Source organism: Phyllobates terribilis, unplaced genomic scaffold (assembly GCF_046119375.1).
Source record: "Phyllobates terribilis strain yellow unplaced genomic scaffold, ASM4611937v1 Scaffold_1__5_contigs__length_1240528914, whole genome shotgun sequence".
NCBI lineage: Eukaryota > Metazoa > Chordata > Amphibia > Anura > Dendrobatidae > Phyllobates > Phyllobates terribilis.
In genome coordinates this window covers 909838244-909866051 of record NW_027362761.1, presented here as the reverse complement: position 1 = coordinate 909866051, position 27808 = coordinate 909838244, and the positions used below count along the sequence as shown (strand labels likewise).

Genomic DNA, 27808 nt, shown 5'->3' with positions numbered 1-27808 from the left:
CATGTGCGTAGGTAACGTTACCCCTGGTGAAGGAGACGCGAAGCTTTTATGATCGCGCATGCGCACAGACTGTCTATAGCAACGCTGGAGGAGCCCTGCACACAGTGACATATGACCATGGCAGGGTAGCCCCGCCTTATAATAACGACGAAGCGGGTGAGGGGCGGGGTTTTGGATGGCGGCCGCGGCGCAATGAAGCAGGCGTGGCGTTGTCATGGAAACGTTCTAATTAGCGTCCGTGTCATCAACGTTCTGCTGGAATGGCGGGCATTGTGCTGCGCTGATACTCATGTAGGCGGGATCTTCCAGCCATAAACCCAGGGGCAGGGCGGCTCCCGGGAGACTGTGTGCTGGAGATCCGTTACCCAGTAACAGACGCGCTGCGAGGAGGACGGAGCCTCAGTCTGCTGCCCGGAGAGTACAGCGCCGCCGCCGGGAGATGGTAAGTGCTGCAGGCGCCATACAGCTGTAACGGCGGAATGTGCGGCATGGGGCGCATCATGTACCGTGCTATGTAGGGCCAGTGTCGGGTGGGCTGCCATGAGACCACCAGTATCCCTGACTCTGGGCCATTGATCAGATCCGTGCAAGCATTACATCTCCCTCAGTCACAGACGTACTGCTGCTTGTAATAAGCTGGTGGGAATGATCAATGGGACTGTAAAGAGTTAATCTAATGTATTGTGCTCATAGCGGGGTGGGGGGCACACACCTGCTCAGGGGCCCCCCGGCAGATCCACCTGGTCCCTAGGCCTAGGTATATAGCAGGAGCATGTATATACCGGGGATGTCCAGGATAATGCTGCACCTCGTGTATATACCGGGGATGTCCAGGATAATGCTGCACCTCGTGTATATTCCGGGGACGTCCAGGATAATGCTGCACCTCGTGTATATACCGAGGACGTCCAGGATAATGCTGCACCTCGTGTATATACCGAGGACGTCCAGGATAATGCTGCACCTCGTGTATATACCGAGGACGTCCAGGATAATGCTGCACCTCGTGTATATACCGAGGACGTCCAGGATAATGCTGCACCTCGTGTATATACCGAGGACGTCCAGGATAATGCTGCACCTCGTGTATATACCGAGGACGTCCAGGATAATGCTGCACCTCGTGTATATACCGAGGACGTCCAGGATAATGCTGCACCTCGTGTATATACCGAGGACGTCCAGGATAATGCTGCACCTCGTGTATATACCGAGGACGTCCAGGATAATGCTGCACCTCGTGTATATACCGAGGACGTCCAGGATAATGCTGCACCTCGTGTATATACCGAGGACGTCCAGGATAATGCTGCACCTCGTGTATATACCGAGGACGTCCAGGATAATGCTGCACCTCGTGTATATACCGGGGACGTCCAGGATAATGCTGCACCTCGTGTATATACCGGGAACGTCCAGGATAATGCTGCACCTCGTGTATATACCGGGAACGTCCAGGATAATGCTGCACCTCGTGTATATACCGGGAACGTCCAGGATAATGCTGCACCTCGTGTATATACCGGGGACGTCCAGGATAATGCTGCAAGTTGTGTATATACCGGGGACGTCCAGGATAATGCTGCACCTCGTATATACCGGGAACGTCCAGGATAATGCTGCACGTTGTGTATATACCGGGAACGTCCAGGATAATGCTGCACGTTGTGTATATACCGGGAACGTCCAGGATAATGCTTCAAGTTGTGTATATACCGGGGACGTCCAGGATAATGCTGCACGTTGTGTATATACCGGGAACGTCCAGGATAATGCTGCACGTTGTGTATATACCGGGAACGTCCAGGATAATGCTGCACGTTGTGTATATACCGGGGGCGTACAGGATAATGCTGCTCCTCGTGTATATACCGGGGACGTACGGCATAATGCTGCACCTCGTGTATATACCGGGGACGTACGGCATAATGCTGCACCTCGTGTATATACCGGGGACGTATAGCATAATGCTGCACCTCGTGTATATACCGGGGACGTACGGCATAATGCTGCACGTCATAAATCATCTATCACTCTTCTCAGCCTCCTATTTACAGCTGCATCCTGTAGTTTGTCACTTAACTCGTCCTCTGTATAGGCAGTGCCCTCTTGCAGTACATCACACTTTTCATCCCCTTCTACACAGCCCTGTGTATCACTTCTCTACATTCAGCCCCAGCCTGCAGTATGTCACTCCTTTCAGGTACATAAAGTTCCATCCTACAGTACATCACTCCTCTCATGCTCTGTATATACCGTCCCATCCTACAGTACATTCATCCTCTGTATATACGGTCCCATCCTACAGTACATCCCTCCTCTCATCCTCTGTATATACAGTCCCATCCTACAGTACATCCCTCCTCTCCTCCTCTGTATATACAGTCCCATCTTACCGTACATCACTCCTCTCATCCGCTGTATATACAGTACATCACTCCTCTCATCCTCTGTATATACAGTCCCATCCTACAGTACATTCCTCCTCCCATCCTCGGTATTAACAGTACATCCCTCCTCTCATCCTCTGTATATACGGTCCCATCCTACAGTACATTCATCCTCTGTATATACGGTCCCATCCTACAGTACATCCCTCCTCTCATCCTCTGTATATACAGTCCCATCCTACCATACATCACTCCTCTCATCCTCTGTATATACAGTACATCACTCCTCTCATCCTCTGTATATACAGTCCCATCCTACAGTACATTCCTCCTCTCATCCTCTGTATATACAGTCCCATCCTACAGTACATCCCTCCTCTCCTCCTCTGTATATACAGTCCCATCTTACCGTACATCACTCCTCTCATCCGCTGTATATACAGTACATCACTCCTCTCATCCTCTGTATATACAGTCCCATCCTACAGTACATTCCTCCTCCCATCCTCGGTATTAACAGTACATCCCTCCTCTCATCCTCTGTATATACGGTCCCATCCTACAGTACATTCATCCTCTGTATATACGGTCCCATCCTACAGTACATCCCTCCTCTCATCCTCTGTATATACAGTCCCATCCTACCATACATCACTCCTCTCATCCTCTGTATATACAGTACATCACTCCTCTCATCCTCTGTATATACAGTCCCATCCTACAGTACATTCCTCCTCTCATCCTCTGTATATACAGTCCCATCCTACAGTACATTCCTCCTCTCATCCTCTGTATATACAGTCCCATCCTACAGTACATTCCTCCTCTCATCCTTTGTATGTACAGTCCCATCCTACAGTACATTCCTCCTCCCATCCTCGGTATTAACAGTACATCCCTCCTCTCATCCTCTGTATATACGGTCCCATCCTACAGTACATTCATCCTCTGTATATACGGTCCCATCCTACAGTACATCCCTCCTCTCATCCTCTGTATATACAGTCCCATCCTACCATACATCACTCCTCTCATCCTCTGTATATACAGTACATCACTCCTCTCATCCTCTGTATATACAGTCCCATCCTACAGTACATTCCTCCTCTCATCCTCTGAATATACAGTCCCATCCTACAGTACATTCCTCCTCTCACCCTGTATATACAGTCCCATCCTACAGTACATTCCTCCTCTCACCCTCTGTATATACAGTCCCATCCTACAGTACATTCCTCCTCTCATCCTCTGTATATACAGTCCCATCCTACAGTACATTCCTCCTCTCACCCTGTATATACAGTCCCATCCTACAGTACATTCCTCCTCTCATCCTCTGTATATACAGTCCCATCCTACAATACATTCCTCCTCCCATCCTCTGTATATACAGTCCCATCCTACAGTACATTCCTTCTCCCATCCTCTGTATATAAAGTCCCATCCTACAGTACATCCATCCTCTCATCCTCGGTATTAACAGTACATCCCTCCTCTCATCCTCTGTATATACGGTCCCATCCTACAGTACATTCATCCTCTGTATATACGGTCCCATCCTACAGTACATCCCTCCTCTCATCCTCTGTATATACAGTCCCATCCTACCATACATCACTCCTCTCATCCTCTGTATATACAGTACATCACTCCTCTCATCCTCTGTATATACAGTCCCATCCTACAGTACATTCCTCCTCTCATCCTCTGAATATACAGTCCTATCCTACAGTACATTCCTCCTCTCACCCTGTATATACAGTCCCATCCTACAGTACATTCCTCCTCTCACCCTCTGTATATACAGTCCCATCCTACAGTACATTCCTCCTCTCATCCTCTGTATATACAGTCCCATCCTACAGTACATCCATCCTCTCATCCTCTGTATTAACAGTACATCCCTCCTCTCATACTCTGTATGTACAGTCCCATCCTAGCGTACAGCACTCCTCTCATCCTCTGTATATACTGTACATCACTCCTCATCCTCTGTATATACAGTACATCACTCCTCTCATCCTCTGTATATACAGTCCCATCCTACAGTACATTCCTCCTCTCATCCTCTGTATATACAGTCCCATCCTACAGTACATTCCTCCTCCCATCCTCTGTATATACAGTCCCATCCTACAGTACATCCATCCTCTCATCCTCGGTATTAACAGTACATCCTTCCTCTCATCCTCTGTATATACGGTCCCATCCTACAGTACATTCATCCTCTGTATATACAGTCTCATCCTACAGTACATCCATCCTCTCATCCTCTGTATTAACAGTACATCCCTCCTCTCATACTCTGTATGTACAGTCCCATCCTAGCGTACAGCACTCCTCTCATCCTCTGTATATACTGTACATCACTCCTCATCCTCTGTATATACAGTACATCACTCCTCTCATCCTCTGTACATACAGTCCCATCCTACAGTACATTCCTCCTCTCATCCTCTGTATATACAGTCTCATCCTACAATACATTCCTCCTCCCATCCTCTGTATATACAGTCCCATCCTACAGTACATTCCTTCTCCCATCCTCTGTATATACAGTCCCATCCTACAGTACATCCATCCTCTCATCCTCGGTATTAACAGTACATCCCTCCTCTCATCCTCTGTATATACGGTCCCATCCTACAGTACATTCATCCTCTGTATATACAGTCCCATCCTACAGTACATCCATCCTCTCATCCTCTGTATTAACAGTACATCCCTCCTCTCATACTCTGTATGTACAGTCCCATCCTAGCGTACAGCACTCCTCTCATCCTCTGTATATACTGTACATCACTCCTCATCCTCTGTATATACAGTACATCACTCCTCTCATCCTCTGTATATACAGTCCCATCCTACAGTACATTCCTCCTCTCATCCTCTGTATATACAGTCCCATCCTACAGTACATTCCTCCTCTCATCCTCTGTATATAGTCCCATCTGTAACGGGTCCGGGAGGCGGAACCTCTGAGCTACTATACAAGGGGGCGGCCCTTGTAAGGGAGCGGGTGGCAGTCTCTGGGTGAACGGACAGGGAGTTACGGCAAGTGATCAGGGCAGTCTCTGGGTAAGGGGTAGGTACGACCTGTGATGGCAGAGCCTCCGGGTAGGCTAGCAGGCAGATGGTAGATGTGTGCTCCCAGGTGAGCAAGCGAGAGTCTCTGGAATAGCAGGTGGTCACGGCACGTGACAGCGGAGCCTCCGGGCTGGCAGGCAGGTAGGTAACGGAGAAGCGCTCCCAGGTGAGCGGGCAAGAGTCTCTGGAATAGCTGGTGGTCACCGCACGTGACAACGGGACCTCCGGGCTGGCAAGCAGGCAGGTAACGGAGATGCGCTCCCAGGTGAGCGGGCAAGAGTCTCTGAGATAGCTGGTGGTCACAGCACGTGACAACGGAGCCTCCGGGCTGGCAAGCAGGCAGATAACGGAGAAGCGCTCCCAGGTGAGCGGGCAAGCTGGTCCATAGACAGACTGACCGGAGTAGTAAGGCAGACCGTCGGACCTCAGGCAAGCAGGCAGGTAGCTGATATGCGCTCCCAGGTGAGCGGGCAGGCTGGTCCTTTAGACAGACTGACAGGAGTAGTAAGGCAGACCGTCGGACCTCAGGCTGGCAGACAGGTAACAAGTATTCAGGCAGGAAACAAGCAGGTAACTAGCAGGAAACTGGCAGGAAACTGGCAGGTAACTGGCAACGGGACCTGAGGGCTGAAGCACAGGTGAGACACAGGTGCAAACAACATTGCTCGGGCACCTCCATTTTGGAGGAGGTGCCTTATATATGATGAAGTCCTCCGGCCATTGGCCGGGGACTCTTTAGGGCGGCGCGCGCGGCCCCTTTAAGAGGAGGGGAGCGCGCGCGCGCGCGCCCTAAGCACAGGGGCCGGGAAGGAGCGCGCGCTGAGAGCAGAGCAGGAGGAGGACGCCGGGACGGAGCGCGCGCTGACAGCAGAGCGGGGGGAAGATGCCGGGCACGGAGCAGAGCGGTGAGGGGAGCAGCGTCCCTGCCTAGCAGAGGGCAGGGACGCCGGCACTACAGTACCCCCCCCTTTAGGCCCCCCCTTTTTTAGGCCAGACAGAAATTTAGCAAGGATGAGAGGGGCATGGATGTTCTCCCGGGGCTCCCACGTTCTCTCCTCAGGACCAAACCCCTTCCAATCTACCAGAAAAAAGGTCTTTCCTCTTACCCTTTTGGTGGCAAGAATGTTCTCTACCTCAAACTCGTCCTCAGCAGAAACCGGAGCAGGAGGCGTACCTGTAGACTTGGAAAAAGAGTTAAGCACCACAGGTTTGAGGAGAGACACATGGAAGGAGTTAGGGATCCGTAAGTTGGCCGGGAGTTTCAATTTATAGGCCACCGGATTGATCTGACTGATGACCTCCAGTGGGCCGATGAACCGAGGCCCTAACTTATAGGAAGGGATCTTGAGCCGGACATATTTGGACGAGAGCCAGACTTTATCCCCAGGGCGGAATTGAGGAGGGTCCAGACGTTTTTTGTCAGCGTGTCTTTTCATACGCTCGGATGACAGAAGGAGTGCGGACCGGGTACTCTCCCATATGGAGGAAAATTTGTTAACAAGAGATTCCGCAGCCGGATTGTCCGCCGAGGTGGAGACGGGAAACGGGATCCGAGGATGCTGACCGTAGACTACAAAAAACGGGGATTTGGAGGAAGACTCGCTCTCGTGATTGTTGTACGAGAATTCGGCCCATGGCAGGAGATCCACCCAGTCAGAATGGTGGGCATTAACGAAGTGCCGAAGGTAACTGGTCAGGTTCTGATTGATCCGCTCCACTTGACCATTAGACTGTGGGTGGTAAGCGGAGGAGAAGTCCAGGGTGACGTCCAGCAATTTACAAGTGGCTCTCCAGAAACGGGAAGTGAACTGTACCCCACGATCCGACACGATGTGACGGGGCAGGCCATGAAGACGGAAGATGTGGCGGATAAAGTCTTTAGCCAGCTCGGGTGCAGACGGAAGACCTGGCAGTGGAATGAAGTGAGCCATCTTGGAGAAGCGGTCAGCGACCACCCAAATGACCGTACAACCGGCAGAGACGGGCAGATCAGTAATGAAGTCCATCGCTATATGCTGCCAGAGGGCAGCAGGTACTGGCAGAGGAAGAAGGCGGCCGGCCGACAGGTGTCTCGGAACTTTGTTGCGGGCGCAGGACACACAGGCAGAAACAAAGTCCATAACATCCTTGTGCAGGTTAGGCCACCAGTAGTGTCGGGTAATAAGCTGGAGGGTCTTTTTCCGACCGGCGTGGTCAGCTAGTTTAGACGAATGACCCCAGTGTAGGATTCTCTCCCGATCAGGTACCGATACGAACGTCTTACCAGGAGGGAGACAATTTAGACTCACGGGAGCCACCTGCATTACTCTGGCGGGATCGATGGGGCAGTCACATGGTCTATGAGGTGGTGATGTCTCTGCCTCCTCCTTAACAAAGACATCAGCACTAGACCAATAAGGAATCGGAAGTCCAGGTAGATTAGCTGGGATAGGAGAGGGACGGACGGAATGGACGGGAACCAGGCAGGTTTTATGACAGGCCTGTCCCCAGTGAAGGACTTCTCCGGTTTGCCAGTCAAGCACGGGTGCATGTCTCTGGAGCCAAGGCAGACCTAGCAAGAGGGCGTGAGGGAGACCAGGCAGAACGTGAAAGGAGATACTCTCTGAATGCAGCATTCCCACCTGCAGAGTAATGGATTCGGTGATGAATTGGATGGGGCGAGGTAAGAGGCCCCCATCCACGGCAACAACAGACAAGGGTACAGCCAGAGGTTTGGTGGGGATGCGGAATTTCTCCACCAGGGACTGTGAAATAAGATTTCCGGCTGCTCCAGAGTCAAGTTGGGCTAGTTCGGAATAACGATTCTCCCCGCAGATGATTGAGACTGACAACAGCAGGGATGGAGAGGATTTATTTTTGTCTAGATCGACCCCTCTGAGTGAACCTAGATACAGGCGTTCTCCCGACCTCTCCGGGCAGGCACGGATCAGATGCTCCTTACTGCCACAGTAGAAGCAGCTCCCCTCGGCACGGCGGAAATCCTGACGGGATTTGACCATCTTGGTCTGGTCGACCTGCATAGGCTCAGGAGAGTGTACCTGTGGAGAAACGGAAGGAATGACGGGTTCCTGGAAAGTAGGAGCTAGACGTGGAATCCTTCTCTCACGGGTGACCTCTTTGGCACGCTCCTGGAACCGTAGGTCAATCCGGGTGGCAAGGGTTATTAGATCATCGAGAGTGGTAGGAATGTCCCGACCAGCAAGTTCATCTTTAATACGGCCGGACAGACCCTCCCAAAAGACGGATACCAGGGCTTCGTTATCCCAGGCCAGCTCCGAGGCAAGGGTACGGAATCGTATGGCATATTGGCCCACGGTGAGGCTTCCCTGACGGAGGCGAAGCAGAGAAGATGCGGATGAGGTCCTCCGTCCGGGTTCGTCGAAGGCTTTCCGGAAAGCCATGAGAAAGGCAGGCAAGTCGGACACCAGGGGATCTCCTCTCTCCCATAGAGGATTTAGCCAGGCCAGGGCCTCCCCGGTGAGATGGGACATGATAAAGGCAATTTTGGCTCGGTCGGAGTTAAACTGGTGGGATAATAGTTCAAAATGCAGGGTGCACTGATTTATGAAGCCCCGAGCCAGGACGGAGTCGCCTCCGAAGCGAGGAGGTGCAGAGAGCCGGGGTCCGGAAAAGGATACCATGGTACTGGCGGAGGTTGTTGGTGGATCAGACAGAGTGTTCAGGCGAGTATTAACATTCCGCAGGTGACCCAGGATGGTCTCCTGTTGGGACCTCTGACGGGACAGTTCAAGACAGAGGTCCGAGAGCGAGGGAGCTTGGGTGCCACCGGGTTCCATGGCCCGAGCAAACTGTAACGGGTCCGGGAGGCGGAACCTCTGAGCTACTATACAAGGGGGCGGCCCTTGTAAGGGAGCGGGTGGCAGTCTCTGGGTGAACGGACAGGGAGTTACGGCAAGTGATCAGGGCAGTCTCTGGGTAAGGGGTAGGTACGACCTGTGATGGCAGAGCCTCCGGGTAGGCTAGCAGGCAGATGGTAGATGTGTGCTCCCAGGTGAGCAAGCGAGAGTCTCTGGAATAGCAGGTGGTCACGGCACGTGACAGCGGAGCCTCCGGGCTGGCAGGCAGGTAGGTAACGGAGAAGCGCTCCCAGGTGAGCGGGCAAGAGTCTCTGGAATAGCTGGTGGTCACCGCACGTGACAACGGGACCTCCGGGCTGGCAAGCAGGCAGGTAACGGAGATGCGCTCCCAGGTGAGCGGGCAAGAGTCTCTGAGATAGCTGGTGGTCACAGCACGTGACAACGGAGCCTCCGGGCTGGCAAGCAGGCAGATAACGGAGAAGCGCTCCCAGGTGAGCGGGCAAGCTGGTCCATAGACAGACTGACCGGAGTAGTAAGGCAGACCGTCGGACCTCAGGCAAGCAGGCAGGTAGCTGATATGCGCTCCCAGGTGAGCGGGCAGGCTGGTCCTTTAGACAGACTGACAGGAGTAGTAAGGCAGACCGTCGGACCTCAGGCTGGCAGACAGGTAACAAGTATTCAGGCAGGAAACAAGCAGGTAACTAGCAGGTAACTAGCAGGAAACTGGCAGGAAACTGGCAGGTAACTGGCAACGGGACCTGAGGGCTGAAGCACAGGTGAGACACAGGTGCAAACAACATTGCTCGGGCACCTCCATTTTGGAGGAGGTGCCTTATATATGATGAAGTCCTCCGGCCATTGGCCGGGGACTCTTTAGGGCGGCGCGCGCGGCCCCTTTAAGAGGAGGGGAGCGCGCGCGCGCGCGCCCTAAGCACAGGGGCCGGGAAGGAGCGCGCGCTGAGAGCAGAGCAGGAGGAGGACGCCGGGACGGAGCGCGCGCTGACAGCAGAGCGGGGGGAAGATGCCGGGCACGGAGCAGAGCGGTGAGGGGAGCAGCGTCCCTGCCTAGCAGAGGGCAGGGACGCCGGCACTACACCATCCTACAGTACATTCCTCCTTTCATCCTCTGTATATACAGTCCCATCCTACAGTACATTCCTCCTCTCATCCTCTGTATATACAGTACATTCCTCCTCTCACCCTCTGTATATACAGTCCCATCCTACAGTACATTCCTCCTCTCATCCTCTGTATATACAGTCCCATCCTACAGTACATTCCTCCTCTCATCCTCTGTATATACAGTCCCATCCTACAGTACATTCCTCCTCTCATCCTCTGTATATACGGTCCCATCCTACAGTACACTCATCCTCTGTATATACGGTTCCATCCTACAGTACATCCCTCTACTCTTTAATATTCAGCCCCATTCTGCAGCTCATTACTCCTCTCTTCTATTTACAGCCCCGGCCTTCAGTACATTACTTCTCTTCGTTACCTACATAAACCTGCACTGCTATTTCTTCTTTTTATGTGCTCTGCACTGTAATGTGAGAGGCTCCGCTCCTTGCGGAGACATCACCCCTCATAGGAGCAGCTCCATTCTCTACCAATGTACCTCAGGGGAGAAGCAGAGTTCACAGCTGTCAGATTGAGGATGCAGTCATGTGATGCTGTAAGTATGCGTCGCTCTGCCGGAAACGTCGTCACCTCGTCGTCTTTCTGACAGCTCTGTACTCTGAATCTTTGCTGCTCAACCGCAGGCATTCTGCCTATTCACAAAGGAGACACCGTAGAGAAAGCAAGCGGTCTCCTCACTGACTGTCAAAGAGAATTGGATCGGGGCATGTGCTTTCAACAACCAATTTGCACGAAATTGAATAAATGTATGAATCCCATCCCTGGCTGTATCTGTAGGCATATATAGGCACCTCCTGGTGAAGGGGGTGGTGGACACGCAGATTCTTGCTATATATTGTCCAGCAGCCTGTGTGGTATAAATGACGCGCCCCTGGGCCTGTGTCGCGCTGCGTTGCGCACGCGGGAGCCTACCCGGAGCCGGATCAGTGGAGGGTTGTAGTCTCGTGGCGGTGACCCGGTCCGTGCCCAGGGAGTCAAACTAGACGGCTGTCTATTAGTAGTAAATAGTTGATGACTACGCCACCCGTTGAGTGCAGCCAGGGAGCTGCTGCTGCAGGGCAGACCGCTGAGGCCGGTGGTAGGATTGTGCAGCGTGATAGTATAACCCCCAACGGGAGGGCTATGGCCTCAGGGCAGCCGACGTGGATGATGGGGGTAGCAGGAACCACTCAGAGACGGTACGGTGTAGTTCAGGGTCTTTACTGGTAACAACGATAGACCCTACCGGAGTACTTGCTAGCAAACGGGGCCTGGTCAGTCTTTGAGCAGATGGGATCTCCCCTGGCCAGGCGTAGTTGTAGGCCTCCCAAACTGACTGTACTCTTCTGGCTACCTTGCTAGAAGCTGATGTAAGTAGCCCACGTCCCTGAGTGTACCGTGTGGTGCTCACCCGTATGGCCGGTGACTCGGGGCCTTCTAATGGCTTCCACTCCACGATGGCGGTGCTGGTCCCACGCGTGTGACCGTGCCTTCGGGCTTCTGGGCCAGAGGACCTGAAATCCCCTGCCTGTCGGATTCTGCTGCTGGGTAGGAGTTAGTCCCCACAGCCTCGGACTCCGGGTCCGGTAAAGAATCTTCTTAGTCAGGGCGAGCTCTGTAGCTGCCAGCCCCTGACTCCTTGTAACTCTGCTGTTTCCTATGCTGCTTCTCTTCTCCACTCTCCTTGTCTGACTCACCCTGCCTCAGCCCCGGGTTTATACAGGGGAAGTTCTTCCCCTCCCAAGACTGGGCAGGAGGTGTGGCATGCACAGGATCCCTGACCAAAGGACCTCCCACCTGCTCTCAGACATAATATCTCTATCACTGTGGCAACCAGACCCCTGGGGTGTCACATTCCCCCCTAGTGAAATTTAGTACTCCGGGACTAAACACATTTAGAAAAACATAACAAAGTATAACAATAACAATACTATAAGAAAAACACATAAGATGGTTACGGCGTGTCCGCAACCGGATGCAGTCTTTGAAGAAAAGCAAAGGTGTCCATTTCACCAACACAGGGAGACGTAACCAGGTAGGGGTCTGTCCTACCCCGAGTCCTTAACAGTCTCTAGTCCATCCTGGGTTACGCTCCAACTATATACAAGGATTCCCGGTAAATCCACCAAGGTTTCCTAAAAATAACTAGAAACACAAAATTATACACAAGCAACAAGACACAGAAAAACATAAATAAAACAATTTATACACTTTAAATTCTCCAGCGTGCAGGTAACTGGCCTCTAGTGGCCCGAGTGGACCTACGGAGCTGACTGTCTGGCCCTGAACTACAGGGTGTAGGAGCTGTCAAGGGTAAACTGGGCAGCTGTCTACCGGCTCTTTGTCTCACTAGGGGTACGGCAGGCTCACTATAAGCAGAGGGTTGATTCTCCTGTTCTGCTTGTGTGGAGTCTTCTGCCTCCTGGACCGGCTGTTCTTCCAGCTGTACCCGTTGCTCCGTAGGTTCTTGGGATGATGGTTGGAGGAAGGTGAGTACGGGTACCACAACTGCACCATTGACTTGAGTCCAAGACTGAGGAAAGTCCCCGAGCACGGTACTAACCATATCTTCCCTTTCTTCCACGGGTCGATGGTCTTCTTGTTCCTCTTCAGGGTTCCTCAGTTGTTCGGGACACTTCTTCAGGTGGTCCCGGGATACAATGGCTGTGGTTTCCCCTCCGTCTTTACTGATGGTACAGACCTTCGGGTTCTCGTGGCTTGAGGGCAGTACGGTGTACGGGTCCTTCTCCCACTGGTCGTCCAACTTGTGGAGCCGTCTCTTCCTCTTCAAGACCTGCTCTCCGGGTACCAGGGGAACAGCGGGAGCATACTGGTTGTAAGTTTTCTCTTGTCTTTCCCTAGCCTGACAGAGACTTCGCTCCACGCTCTCCTGTACTCTCCGGTACTGCTGCTGCCTCTCTGTGTCCCAGTCTGTTTCTGGTGAAGTGTCCTCGGGGGTCAGGACTCCCATTTCCAGGTCAACAGGTAACTTACCAGGTCTTGCCCTCATTAGGTAAGCCGGGGTACAGTTGGTGGAACCTACCGGGATGTGGTTGTATAGGTCCACCAGATCGGGCAACTTTTCAGGCCACAGACTGCGTTCTTCCAGGGGCAACGTTTTTAGAAGATCCATTACCACCTGGTTCATTTTTTCACAAAGTCCATTAGTCTGCGGATGGTAGGGTGTCGTCCTTATCTTCCGGCAGCCATACAGATTGCAGAATTCCTGAAAGACCTCCGCTTCAAAGGCAGGTCCCTGGTCCGTCAGCACTTGGTCCGGGTACCCGTGTGGACGGCAGAAGTGCTGCTGGAAGGCTCTAGCTGCTGTTTGAGCCGTTAAGTCCTTGACGGGGACGACAACCAAGAACCGGGAGTAATGATCCACGATGGTTAACGCGTAGACGTAGCCACTTCTGCTTGGGGTCAGTTTTACATGATCCAAGGCTACCAGTTCCAACGGTTGCCGGGTGACGATGGACTGCAGGGGAGTCTTCTGGCTGGCTCGGTCCTTCCTTCTCAGGTTGCACGGGCCACAATCTCTGCACCACTTCTCGATGGTTCCCCTCATGCCTACCCAGTGGAACCGCTCGCGCAGCAGGAACTCCAGCTTTTTCCACCCAAAGTGTCCAGCTCCGTCGTGGTATGCCTCCATCACCATGGCTGCGTCTCTTCGTGGCACCACTACTTGCCAGAGTAATTCATGCGTCCGGTAGTTAACCATTCTGCGGCACAACTTCCCTTTGTAAAGGAACAGTCGACTCTTCTCTGCCCATAGTTGTTTGGCTTCCTCCGGAGCGTCTGGTTCAAGGCGAGCCTCCGGCCGAGTCAGCATCTCCTTCACCAGTCGGACGGCAGGGTCGCTGTCTTGCGTTTCCGCCCAGTTGTAGTGGGGTAAGGGGTTCAACGTAGCAGCCTGCTTACTCCTTACCCGGTGGGAATACTGAATAGTCCCATGACGGTGGAACGCAGGGAGTTCAACTTCTTCCAGTCCCTCCGGATCTTCTCCTCCGTCCGGCAGGTTGGGCATCCTGGACAGGGCGTCCGCGTTGGTATTGGAGCGTCCTGCCCGGTATTTAATTGTGAACTCGTAGTTGGACAGACGGGCCATCCACCTCTGCTCCAGGGCACCGAGTCTTGCCGTGTCCAAGTGTGTCAGCGGGTTGTTATCCGTGTACACGGTGAACCGGGAAGAAGCGAGGTAATGCTTAAAGCGCTCAGTGATTGCCCATACTACGGCCAGGAACTCTAACTTAAATGAGCTGTAATTCTCGGGGTTCCTTTCGGTGGGTCGCAGTTTTCGGCTGGCGTAGGCGATTACTCGTTCCTTCCCCTGCTGGATCTGGGACAGTACGGCTCCTAGCCCGATGTTACTGGCGTCGGTGTAGAGGATAAAGGGCTGGCTATAATCCGGGTACGCCAGGATTTCGTCCCCCGTGAGGGCCATCTTCAGCTGGCGGAAGGACTCTTCTTCCAGCTCTTCCCATTTGAAGGGCGGCTTCTGGTTCTTGGCCTTCCGGGACTGGCCTATCAGGAGGTCCTGCATAGGTGCTGCCTTTTTGGTGAAACCGGGAATAAACCTTCGGTAGTAGCCTACCAACCCGAGGAACTGCCGCACTTCTTTTACGCTGGAGGGGCTTGGCCATCCCTTAATTGCGGTGATCTTATCGGGGTCGGGAGCCACTCCGTCAGCGCTCACCACGTGTCCCAGGTACTGCACCTTTGGTTTCAGGAGGTGACACTTGGAGGGTTTCACCTTTAGGCCGTAACTCGCCAGAGCCTCGAACACTTCCGCCAGGTGTTTCAGGTGGTCCTCATACGTCTTGGAATATACGATGACATCGTCCAGGTACAATAGGACCGTCTCGAAGTTTCTGTGGCCCAGACAACACTCCATTAGGCGTTGGAAGGTTCCTGGTGCGTTGCAGAGTCCGAACGGCATGCAGGTGAACTCGCTAAGTCCCATCGGGGTGGTGAATGCGGTCTTCTCCCGGTCCGCCTCTGCTACAAGAACCTGCCAGTACCCGCTAGTGAGATCCAAGGTAGAGAAGAAGTTAGCAGATCTTAAAGCAGCCAATGACTCCTCTATCCTTGGTAAGGGGTACGCATCCTTGTGTGTGATACGGTTGATTTTCCGGTAATCTACACACATCCTCATGGTGTTGTCTTTCTTTTTGACTAAAACTAATGGGGCTGCCCAGGGGCTACAACTATCCCGGATTACCCCAGCCTCCTTCATGTCTCTAAGCATCCCCTTGGCGTGTTGGTAATGTGCAGGGGGTACGGGTCGATACCTCTCTTTTATGGGAGGATGATCTCCCGTGGGGATGCGATGTTCTACCCCCTTGACTCGCCCGAAGTCTAACGGGTGTTTACTAAACACTCTCTCATACTCTTGAACCACCCGATAGACTCCTTGTTTCTGATGTGAGGGAGTGGAGTCAGTACCCAAATGTAGTTGCTGACACCAGTCCTCCATGTCTTTCTTAGAGCCGTTACCTTCCTCCGGGTGAGATGGAGGCAAGGGTTCCACAGATTGTATAGAATTTTGATTAGTGATATATAATTTGGCTAGCGTAGCATACCGGGGCAGGTACACTTCCCTCTCCCCGATATTTATTATGCGAACGGGCACCCTCCCATGGCGTACATTGACGACCCCCTTGCTGTCAAAATGGTGGGCCTACTGTCTGAGTAAACTGGTTCTACCATTGCCTGGTAATCTATACCTCTCAGACCAATAGCTGCCCGGCACCAAATCATCATTTCACTTTTTGGGGGCATGGCAATAGGAAAAGGGTCACACATTCTTACGCTACCAATCTCACCGCCGGAGAGTTCCACTTGTTGCCGTTGCATCAGTGCCCGGATCTCTTTCTGGAGCACCCGCTGCTCGCCGGAGCTGGCATTCTTGGCAACCTGCTGTAAAAGGAAAATCACCTCTGCAAGACAATTTTCAATTACATTAGTTCCTAGAGTTATTTTTGGGTGACTCTCATGTTTATCAATATCTACAATGATCAGTCCCTGTGCGGCCAGTTCGACTCTACCAATTTTGATGGTCACCTCTTTAAATCCGATCTGTGGCACGGGCTGACCATTGCTGGCGATGATACTCAAGTCGTCGTCGGGGTAGCGGGTAATATCCGAGTCATTCCAGTACTGCTTGAAGAGCACGTACGGGATGGTGGTGACCTGTGACCCGGTGTCCAGTAGGGCACTCATGGGAATGCCATCCAGTACCACAGGCAAGACTGGACGTCCTCCCACATATCTGTCGCGCCAGTTCGATGGGCCTGGTGATCTTTTTCCTGGGGGTTGGCCCTCTACCCCAGGTTGTGCCCGTTTAAAGAACAGTACCTTGCCATATGTCCGGGTTGATTGCAGCGGCGGCAGATGGGTCGTCCGTCCTCACTGTATCGGTCACTGGGTCTTCCTCTGGCCGGTGGGGTCCTCCTTGGTCGACGCCACGGGATGTCCTCCGGTCCGGATGCCAGCTGGATCTTCCCTGGGGTGGAAACCTGTAAAGACTGCACAGTTCGGGTTAGCGCAGCAACGCTCTTAGCTAGCTCTTGGACCTGATGGTGTAGGTCTGGAGCCGGGTCATTGTCCAAAGCCTGCGCATCAGCTCCCACAGGCCCTGCTGACAAGGGCGCCGCCTCCTGGTAGTAAGTGGTAGTGGGGCGTCTGTGGGTCACAACGCCACCTGGTGCCGGTTCTCGGAGCACCCGGATGGCTCTGTCCTTGAACTGTGCAAAGTCCAGATGGGGATCCTGTAAGGCCATTGCCCGCAACTGGGTTCGGTGGGCATTGCAATATAAACCCTCTATAAATTGTTCAGTCAACAGCCTGTCCTCGTTTCCCACCCCATCAGGGTCGGTCTGCTTTATGGCCCTCAGGGCCTCTTGTAGGTTTAGTGCATAGTCCCTTATACTCTCATGCGCTCGCTGCTTGCACCCGTAGAATCTAAGCTTAATCTCGGCTGAGGTGCGGGTATCAAAGGTGTCCTTCAACCGGGTTAGTATCCCTGCGACAGTCTTCCTCCCAGGTGGCCAGGATTTTACTTCCCTTTTGGCTGCCCCTGTTAGTTGGGCCACCAGGATGCTCACTTTTTGCTCTTCTGTGAGGGGGTACACCTGGAAGAGGCTATCCAGCTTTTCTCTAAAGTCATGCAGGGTATGTGACTCCCCTGAGTACTGGGGTAGCCAAGCTGCTCCCGGGATATAGGGCATGGTGAAGGGCATAACTGCAGCAGCGGTAGCGCTGGCGGGGGTTGAGGCAGTGAAGCTCTCCTCCGTATCCGACATCTTCCTCCCCCCTAGTGGACCGTGGCCTACCTTGCGATGATCCTCTTCCGTAGGCTGCGGCTCCGCAGTGGATCGTCAGGGTTGAGGACCTTCCGTCGCGCTCCTGTGACGTCGGCGTCTGCTGGGCTCCTTCCAGGACCTTACGCAACGTCCGGACGTGAGGCGGGGCTTCAGTTCTCGCGCGCTTTCGGAGTCCACGCCCCTCTTCTTCCCGCGCGGCGTCCTCAAGATGGCGTCCAATGGCGGGAAAACTCCACGGATGGCGGGAAGAAGGTCGAAGATGGCGCCGGATGGCGGGAAAACTTCGCGGATGGCGGGAAGAAGGTAGAAGATGGCGCCGGATGGCGGGAAACCTCCACGGATAGCGGGAATCTTCACCACTGGTAAGTTTGAACAGTCTTTGCTTTTCAGGCACGCAGTACCCGGTGGTTGCGGGCACGAGATCCTGCCGACTACGCCAAAAGTTGACGCGCCCCTGGGCCTGTGTCGCGCTGCGTTGCGCACGCGGGAGCCTACCCGGAGCCGGATCAGTGGAGGGTTGTAGTCTCGTGGCGGTGACCCGGTCCGTGCCCAGGGAGTCAAACTAGACGGCTGTCTATTAGTAGTAAATAGTTGATGACTACGCCACCCGTTGAGTGCAGCCAGGGAGCTGCTGCTGCAGGGCAGACCGCTGAGGCCGGTGGTAGGATTGTGCAGCGTGATAGTATAACCCCCAACGGGAGGGGTATGGCCTCAGGGCAGCCGACGTGGATGATGGGGGTAGCAGGAACCACTCAGAGACGGTACGGTGTAGTTCAGGGTCTTTACTGGTAACAACGATAGACCCTACCGGAGTACTTGCTAGCAAACGGGGCCTGGTCAGTCTTTGAGCAGATGGGATCTCCCCTGGCCAGGCGTAGTTGTAGGCCTCCCAAACTGACTGTACTCTTCTGGCTACCTTGCTAGAAGCTGATGTAAGTAGCCCACGTCCCTGAGTGTACCGTGTGGTGCTCACCCGTATGGCCGGTGACTCGGGGCCTTCTAATGGCTTCCGCTCCACGATGGCGGTGCTGGTCCCACGCGTGTGACCGTGCCTTCGGGCTTCTGGGCCAGAGGACCTGAAATCCCCTGCCTGTCGGATTCTGCTGCTGGGTAGGAGTTAGTCCCCACAGCCTCGGACTCCGGGTCCGGTAAAGAATCTTCTTAGTCAGGGCGAGCTCTGTAGCTGCCAGCCCCTGACTCCTTGTAACTCTGCTGTTTCCTATGCTGCTTCTCTTCTCCACTCTCCTTGTCTGACTCACCCTGCCTCAGCCCCGGGTTTATACAGGGGAAGTTCTTCCCCTCCCAAGACTGGGCAGGAGGTGTGGCATGCACAGGATCCCTGACCAAAGGACCTCCCACCTGCTCTCAGACATAATATCTCTATCACTGTGGCAACCAGACCCCTGGGGTGTCACATAAACGTGCTACCACGACCTACCGCATCTCCGGACTTGTCTCCCATTGAGCACACCTGAAATGTCATTGGTCGGCAATTGCAAAGGGAGCTGCCAGCATTGGATCTTGATGATTTGCACTGCCAAGTGCATTCAGCGTGGCAGAACATTGCTCATACAACCATTAATAACCTCATTGATAGCAACCAAGGTGTGTAAGTGCGGGGATTTCATATTCAATATTGAATTAATCAAGATGTTTTGAAAATTCAGTTTCCACTTTTTGCATCATTTACATAACACTAACATGTCTATCCATCCCGTAATTTTCATAACTCCATGATTTTTCCTTCTTGGTGTGTATATGATTATGTTGGACTTCACAATGAAGTTGGCATACACGTATTTACCATTATGTTACATTGTTATTTTCTGGGCTCCTGTAATTCCTATTGTTGGACATTTGCTATTTGTGTATAGTGCACAGACTATGCTGTAATTGGTGGTGGTGATGCCTTGTACCAGCGCAATGATTGATGTTACCATGAGTATACAGTCCCCAGGGGACGTGGGAGCAAGCACAATGTGAGGCAGCTTATGATAGTCACTCAAGGCGACTGGTAATCAGTATGGGATCCTCATCATCTCTGACTCCTACCTCCAACCCTCCACGTTTGTTTGTGCCACCAATACGGCCAACATATCCTGCATTCAGCCTGCAGACTAGCCTGACGGTAATGAGACCTCTATGAAATGCTTAGCCGTAAATGCATGCTGTTAGTGCTGTACTTCGGGGACCCATGGCGTGTCTGTGGCATTCTGCTTTTGTAATAATCTGTGTGTAGTTTCTTGAATAGCTCCCATGTATGAAGGGTTCACGTTCAGACATCTTCAGCGTTGGAGCTGTACGCCTTTACAGGACTACCTGTCCTGTACCATCTTTCATGTTTTTCCACAACCTGTGATTTAAGCTGAATTCTATCCGTGTCCAGGAGCAGGATTATTTTCATTCAGTGTATATTGTGAAATGCCATCTATTTGCTTGAGGGCAGATGATTGTGGAGGCCATGTCATCTGAAGCAGACCTCCACCCCTATAACTCCTTGTCACATAGCCCTTATATAGGTTGGAGACGTGTTTTGGGTAATTTTCCTGTTGCAACAGAATTAATGGTACCACTAAGTGCAACCCAGATGGGATGGCATGTTGTTGCAGAATGCTATGGTAGCCATGCTAGGTAAGTGCGCCCAGCAAAGCACCATCACACCTCCCCTTCCATGCTTCACGGTGGGCCCCACATATGTAGAACCCTTTGCTCACCTTTTCTGCGTATCACAAAGTCATAGCGTTTTGGTAAATTCTGACTTGTCAGACCAAAGTACAGATATGCACTGATCTAATATCTGGTCCATGAAGTCTCTTCTTGTTTGTAGTCCTCGGTAGTGGCTTCATTGCAACAATTTTACTATAAAGGCCTGCTTCTTGGTCTCCTTCGGACAGTTGATGTGTTTGCTACTTGATGTCTGTGCAATATTTGAGGGTTGTGTTATCTGAGGTGCTGTCAGTTTTCGGTCTCTGAAGCTGGTTACTCTGATGAGCTCTTCTTCTGGAGCAGAGGTAATTCTTGGTCTTTCTCTCATGGGAAGGTCCGCATAAGAGCCAGTTTTATTATAGTGATCAATTGTTTTCATGATCGCACTGGAGGATACCTTCAAGAATCCCACAATTTTCCATATTAATTTACCATCATGTCTTAAAGTGAGGATGGACTGTTTCTCATTGGATTTTTCTACATTCCGGCTTAGAACAGGTGTGGACTAGAGATCAGCATTGTATGGAACTGTGAACCAACATTGCCTCTAAAAACACACCTGATAGTTGCAAACACTTTAAGGTCAGTGAGTCCACGACTGTTGATGAAGTATAACGTGTTCACCGGAAGCCATTCCAGGTGACTACCTGATGAAGCTGCTTGAGAGAATCCCAAGGTGGTGAAAAGCTGTCATCAGAGTAAAAAAGGGGGATAATCAGGGGCTGCCTTCAGACTGAATCTACACTGCACAATCTAATAAAAACAAGAAAAAACATTTTATGAACATGTGTGTCCAAATTTTTGACCGCTACTGTCAGAGGCATATTGCTATATATGGCCGACCACGCGGTCGCTATGGGGCCTGTGAGTTGTGGGGCCTGGTGCCAACACAGGCGTTAGGCCCTCCTGCCCTGCATCCCACTTTCAACTTTATTGGCATCTAGGATGAAAGCAATGATGGAAGATGGAGCTATTATACAATGTGAAGGGTTGTGTGGTGTCTAACATACTGTGTGGAGACCACTGTACTGCATGGAGGTCTACAATACTGTGGAGGGCTGTGTCGTGCTATCATATTGTGTTGGGGTCACTATGGGGGTATTGTACTTTGCAGAGGTAGGGGGGTACTGTAGGGTCATCATACTCTGCGTACTGTGTAGGAATTCACTGTGGGGATATCTGACTTTGTAAGGGCTGCAAAGTTGTGAGATATGCTACTTTGTGACCCTGCCGATTTTTTATATATATATATATATATATATATATATATATATATATATATATATATATATATATATATATATATATATATATATATATATATATATATATATATATCCACACACATATATTATATATATATATATATATATATATATATATATATATATATATATATATAATATATGTGTGTGGATATATATATATATATATATATATATATATATATATATATATATATATATATATATATATATATATATATATATATATATATATATATATATATATATATAATATAATATAATTTTTTTTTTTTTTTTTTTTTTTTTTCAGGTGTGTTGAAGGGGAGCGAGCTGGGAGTTAGGACTTTTGCCATGGGACCCTTTGATTTCTTTGTACTCACCTGGGTACTGTATACTTTGGCCTATAATATTCAAATAAAAAAAACCTCATCATTTGTATATTAATAGGCATCAGTAATGAGAAAACCTGGCCTTGCCCAACGTAAGAAGAATGGAGCGAAACCGGAATTAACAGAAGAACAAAAACAAGAGATCCGCGAGGCATTTGATTTGTTTGACACAGATGGGGCTGGTACTATTGATGTAAAGGAACTGAAGGTGGGTCCTGAGACAGAATATTCTGTACATTGTAACTAAACTTTAATACAATTATTTTATATTTTGTAGACCTGTAAATTCCCTGCATACCAGTGGTCCGATCGCTCAGACGCACACAGTTCCTGTCTGAGCACAAGCGCAAACGGCTGTTTTTGTAACACCGCATTTGGTGGCTCGGACCTAGAAGCAGTTATTCCCTTCTCGTCCATGAAACGTAGAGACCGAAATAACCCTTAAAGTTTTTATGAGGAAAATCCTAAGGTTATGTACACACCACTTTTCTGCAGTACATTTTGGGGTTCCTCTTCAATTGCCCTAAAAGTCTGCAGTCACTCTATGTTCAGCGGCGAGCAGTGAGATGGGCACCAGGGCAGCGCTGATGAGCACAGGTCGGGCAGCCTGACACTGTACTACTAATAGCAGGCTACCCAGCTGTTCTCGAAAGATGTTACCGCACAGCCCCGCTCTGAGCAAGACTGTGGTGGCGACTTCTTGGAGCAGTGAGAACAGCTTGGTAGCCTAGCATTAGTAGTATCTTGTCAGGCTGCCCGACCTGTGCTCCCTGCCGCTGCATGTTCTGCACACTGACAGCTCTGCCAAGTCAGTGTAAAGCCTCATTCAGACTTCCTTACATCACAGAAGTCTGAATGAGGCTTTACTGCTACATTTGCAAAAATAAAAATAAAATGCAAGTCACCCGCCTTCTGCCCAATTAAAGAAGCACTCCTGTTTGTTTGTCTTTTTGTTAATTCTGTGTAGCATTGTACATAGTTACCTGGTTCCCAGTGCTGCTCCGCTCTTCTCAGTTTCATGACAGTGAATCTGACCAGCCGCATGACACTTCGGTGTGTGAGAACCGGAAGTCTCCTTAACAATGTTAGTCTGCAGAGCCTTCATTTCCTTCTCAATACATTGTAAGGGTAGGTACTCATCCCTCCAAAAAATAGCCTAAAATGGTATCAAAGCAAAAAAAGCCCCTCCCATGTCTCCATCAAGGGGGAGCAATAAAAACAGTACAGATCTCAGAAAATGGTGCCACAAATTAATAATACATATATTTTTTTTGTAAACGTCTGACTTTTTCCCTCTATGTCAAATAATAATAATAATAAAAAAAAATGCAAGTTTGGTATCCCCGTAATCATGCTGACCTGGAGAACTATGATGGCAGGTCATTTTTATCATAGAATGAACTCTGTAAATAACCCACACCCACTTCCCCAAATAAATAAATATATGGAGGAATTATTTATTCATTGCATGTTTATTTATTTTTGCAAATGTCCAGAAGGGGAGGGGAGGAGTGACATCACACATGAGCAAATCCCGCCCACATTTACCGCAGTTGTAGTGCGAGCCTGCAGTGCACTAGGTTTTCCTGGCAAATTTCACCAGCTGCTCCCCCTGGTGTTTAAAAGTGGAAAATATCAAAACTTTTTCATTTTTCATACCATTATAAAAAAAGATTTAAAAAAAAAAAAAGAAGTAAATAAAATAATGTTAAATTTTTTTTTCAATTGTTGTAAAGAATGTTTTCAATGCACATATCCTTTTAATGATGGAAAAGGTTCTGCTGCTAGAAGCTGCCTCCTGCTGCCAACTAAAGCCTCAGTTTCTCCTAGACTTTTTCTGTAGTACTGATGGGGTCAAAGATGTTGGAGACAAATGGATAATCAATCAAAATGTAAAAACTATTTTTTTCCCATTTTGAGATCTGAGGTACTAAACGGACATATAATGAATATGAATTATGCGTTGTTTTTTTTTTTTTTAACTTTAAACAAACCTAAAGGCCCAATTTATTATTTCATTTGCCCTTTTTTGCCCTACTGTGTTAGTTTTTGTTTATTTATTTTTATTTTTTGTGGTTTCCAGATGTTTTCGGATGATTAATCAATCAAAAGTTGCTAAATTTTTGTGCAAATATACTCCAATTCCACCCCCACCGCCCCAGTGACTTTTGTGTATGTCTCGAATTTTGCAAGAGACCTTGAAACATTTTAATGGAACATGTGACTTTTTTCACCAAAATGTTGCAAAAATAAAGAGCATGTTTTTCATTTAATATAAAAAAAATTTGATGAAGCGGATGTGAAGAATTTAACTAAAAAAAGCACAAATGATGAATCGGATGCTTTAGAGCCTCCTGATTGGACCCTTGGAGGGAGAAGGGTTAATGAGACTGACCGACGTAGAATTTTTCTTTTTAAGACACATGTTTACGGTCTGCGACGGGTCCAGAAGTGATGCTTACTCCTTTTGGAAGTCAGAAGACCACTGCAGCTTGTGACTGGCTGCATCAGTCCTGTGACTAGATGAGCAAATCATCGGATATTAGTCTGACGATGAGCTATTCTCATCACTTGACCACTGCAGCCGATCACAGGCTGCAAGAATCCTCTGAATTCTGAAAAGGAACAGGCATCACTTTAGGAGCTGACACTGGATCCACGGGGGTACTGTGAGTATGCCACCATTTTTTATTTTGTGTATTAAATCCTTTTAAAAAAGAATGTCTTCTATATAGGAGAACCCCTGTAATCCATTGAAATCCTAATGTGTTGATATAATAGCAGGGACTCGGCGCTTCCTTCTTGGCAGAGCACTTTTCAGCTCCTAATCCTGCTCTTGATTCTGAAGATCCGTATTGTAGAAAGGAATAATTTATGCCATGCACAGACATGTATTCCCTGATGCAAATTGATTTAGCTGCTAATGTACCACTTTCTTTCCTGATTCTAATTTGTCTTCATGTAGGTGGCCATGCGTGCCTTAGGCTTTGAGCCAAAGAAAGAAGAAATGAAAAAAATGATAGCCGATATTGATAAAGACGGTTCTGGCACCATTGACTTTGAGGATTTCTTATCTCTAATGACACATAAGATGGTAAGTGGGAGAACTTGGGGAAGATTTACTAAGCTGCACTACAATTCTGGCCCACTTTCCATGCCTTGCACCACAGGGTTAAGAACTTTTTACGCTTTGTTTGATAAAGGGCATTACATGGCACAGATTTTAGGGCAGGAGGGTGGCTCAGTGGTTAGCACTGCATCCTTGCAGCGCTGGGATCCTGGGTTCAAATCCCACCAAGGACAACATCTGCAAGGAGTTTGTATGTTCTCCCTGTGTTTGCCTGGGTTTCTTTTAGGTTCTCCGGTTTCCTCCCACACTCCAAAGACATACTCATAGGGAATGTAGATTGTGAGCCCCAATGAGGACAGCAATGATAATGTCTGTAAAACGCTGTGGAATGAATGGCGCTATATAAGCGAGTAAAATAAATAAATAAAAAATAAATGTTGCATCTTAAGCCGACATTTTAGTGCACTAAGTCGGCCAACAAATGGTGTAAACTTAGACTAGACAGTGTGTAAACGCACCATATATATTGCCCAGTGTGAGCGCTATGATAAATCTGGTACATTTGTAGACTGTCTAGTCTAAAAATTTGGACAGTTTTAGAAAATCTGCCCCAGTGTTATATTTTATGTAAAAATTTCTGCACAACTTCTTTCTGAAACTTTGCATTGATTTACTTTTACAACTAGAGTGAGAAGGACTCTAAAGAAGAAATTATGAAAGCTTTCCGGTTATTTGATGATGATGGCACAGGAAAGATCTCTTTTAAAAACCTAAAAAGGGTTGCCAAAGAATTGGGTGAAAATCTCACAGATGAAGAATTACAGGTATGTTATGGCACCCTAATGAAGGATATCTAAAGACTATCAATTTTATTTCTTTTGCAGAAATCTGTAGAACGAGGCATTTGCCTCATATCCCTGATTGTCATAGTCTCCAGAACTATCGTCTGGAAAAGGACAACTGAAAAAAATGCAATAAGAAGTGATCTAAATGTTGTATCCACCCCAAAATGGTATAATTAAAACATTAGGTTGGACTGAAAAAACTATGGCCCCACAAAGCTCCATTAAACGCAAAATGAAAATTTTACAGGCCTAAGAATGAACATGGCGCCAAGAAAAAAAAGTGTGTGTGTGTGCGTGTCTCTCTCTATATTATAATATATATTAATAATAATAATAATAATAATAATAATAATAATAATAATATTATTATTATATGATTGCCTTAAAAGACAATTGAATTTTTTCTTCAATTTTGGCTCACTTGCCATTTATTTCCTTTATTCTCTATATTATGTTAATATGGGGTCATGTAAATTTGCAACTAGGGCTGCTTTCAACATTATTTTATTGTAACAAAAAATATAATTGGTGTTTGTTCTTTTTACTATGATCCCTCAATATTTTTAGCGTTCCATATTTTTGTTCATAAATATGTATATTATAATATAATTATTATTTTTAAATCTGGCCCAATGAAATGTTGTCGTCATCATCTCACTGGTAGTTTATATTTGTTGTCGGTTTGCTGTATACCGCCTAGCTGCAAGACGCGGACGCCTCGTGTCTGTTATTAAAAATGACCCAATCTTGTTTTAGGAAATGATTGATGAAGCCGATCGTGATGGAGATGGGGAAATCAATGAACAGGAATTTCTTAGGATCATGAGGAAGACGAGCCTTTACTAAGTTGATTGTGGAAAGCTGCTAACACTGATGATCTACAGGAAGGAAGACCAAAAAAAGCTATTTGGAATGACCTGTTCTACAAATTGTATTAGGACTTGTTTATTTCCTAGCGCTATGTATTGTTCTGTTCTGTTCAAGCCTTTATACGGATCCTTGGATATGTGCCATTATTCAGAGCATGGCTATACAACCTCTATACAACGAGCTGTGTTATGGCATCGGCACAGTGATGTGCGAGCAATGAAGCATTTCCATCTATTATTCCCTTTCCATTGGGCATAGGCCAGTTATTCTCTTTCTCATTGTGTCTTACCACCTGTTTATTGCTTTGTATTGGATGAATGGCTGGTGGTTTATTCTTCACCATTAGCTTTGTGTGTGTTTAATGTTCATTGTAGTAGATGGACTTAAATATTTTGTAATAAACTTATTTTTTGTAAAGTTGCCTGGTTCTGAGTTTTTTCAGTCTTGGTATTCAGTAGAAAATTCGAAATATAAAATTTACCGATGTTGTTTTTTTTTCTTTTTTCTTGCAAACCTTTCCTATCCACTAGGGGAACGCGTGAGCTGTGGTATATTTTTGTGTGTGTAAATTATATAATATATTATATTTTATAATATTCCTTGCCTGCCTTTGTAGTCTATGGGATCTCTAGATGAACACCACTTATTAGGAGAGATTGTTCCGGCTGTATATGTCTCCGGAGTAGCGCTTGAGAATTGTAGATGCGGTTGTGTATCATGTGACCAGATGTCAATGTTCCTAATGACACTCCCTTTTGGTTGCTCCCTGTATTTCAGGATATATGCTGTTATGACATGTTCGGTGATAGCGGGTGGACACTTAGTCCTCAGTCCCTTTCATGTAGTTTATCTGTTTATTATGATGTCGCCTCTGGACACCTGTTTCCCAATTTTTTTATGATCCTACATTATGGGTCCATTTTTTTGTTACGATTCATT

The 27808-nt window shown here is 48.9% G+C and overlaps 1 protein-coding gene across 1 annotated transcript; it reads left to right on the top strand.

Moving 5' to 3' along the window:
• The first annotated feature begins 126 nt into the window (after positions 1-126).
• LOC141171934 (uncharacterized) lies at positions 127-27286 on the top strand. The gene is made up of 5 exons (XM_073655634.1): positions 127-442; positions 22143-22292; positions 25050-25178; positions 25841-25978; positions 26756-27286. Exons 1-5 carry the CDS (start codon positions 440-442, stop codon positions 26843-26845), a joined length of 510 nt encoding a protein of 169 aa, XP_073511735.1. The 5' UTR covers positions 127-439; the 3' UTR covers positions 26846-27286.
• The last annotated feature ends 522 nt before the right edge of the window (positions 27287-27808 follow it).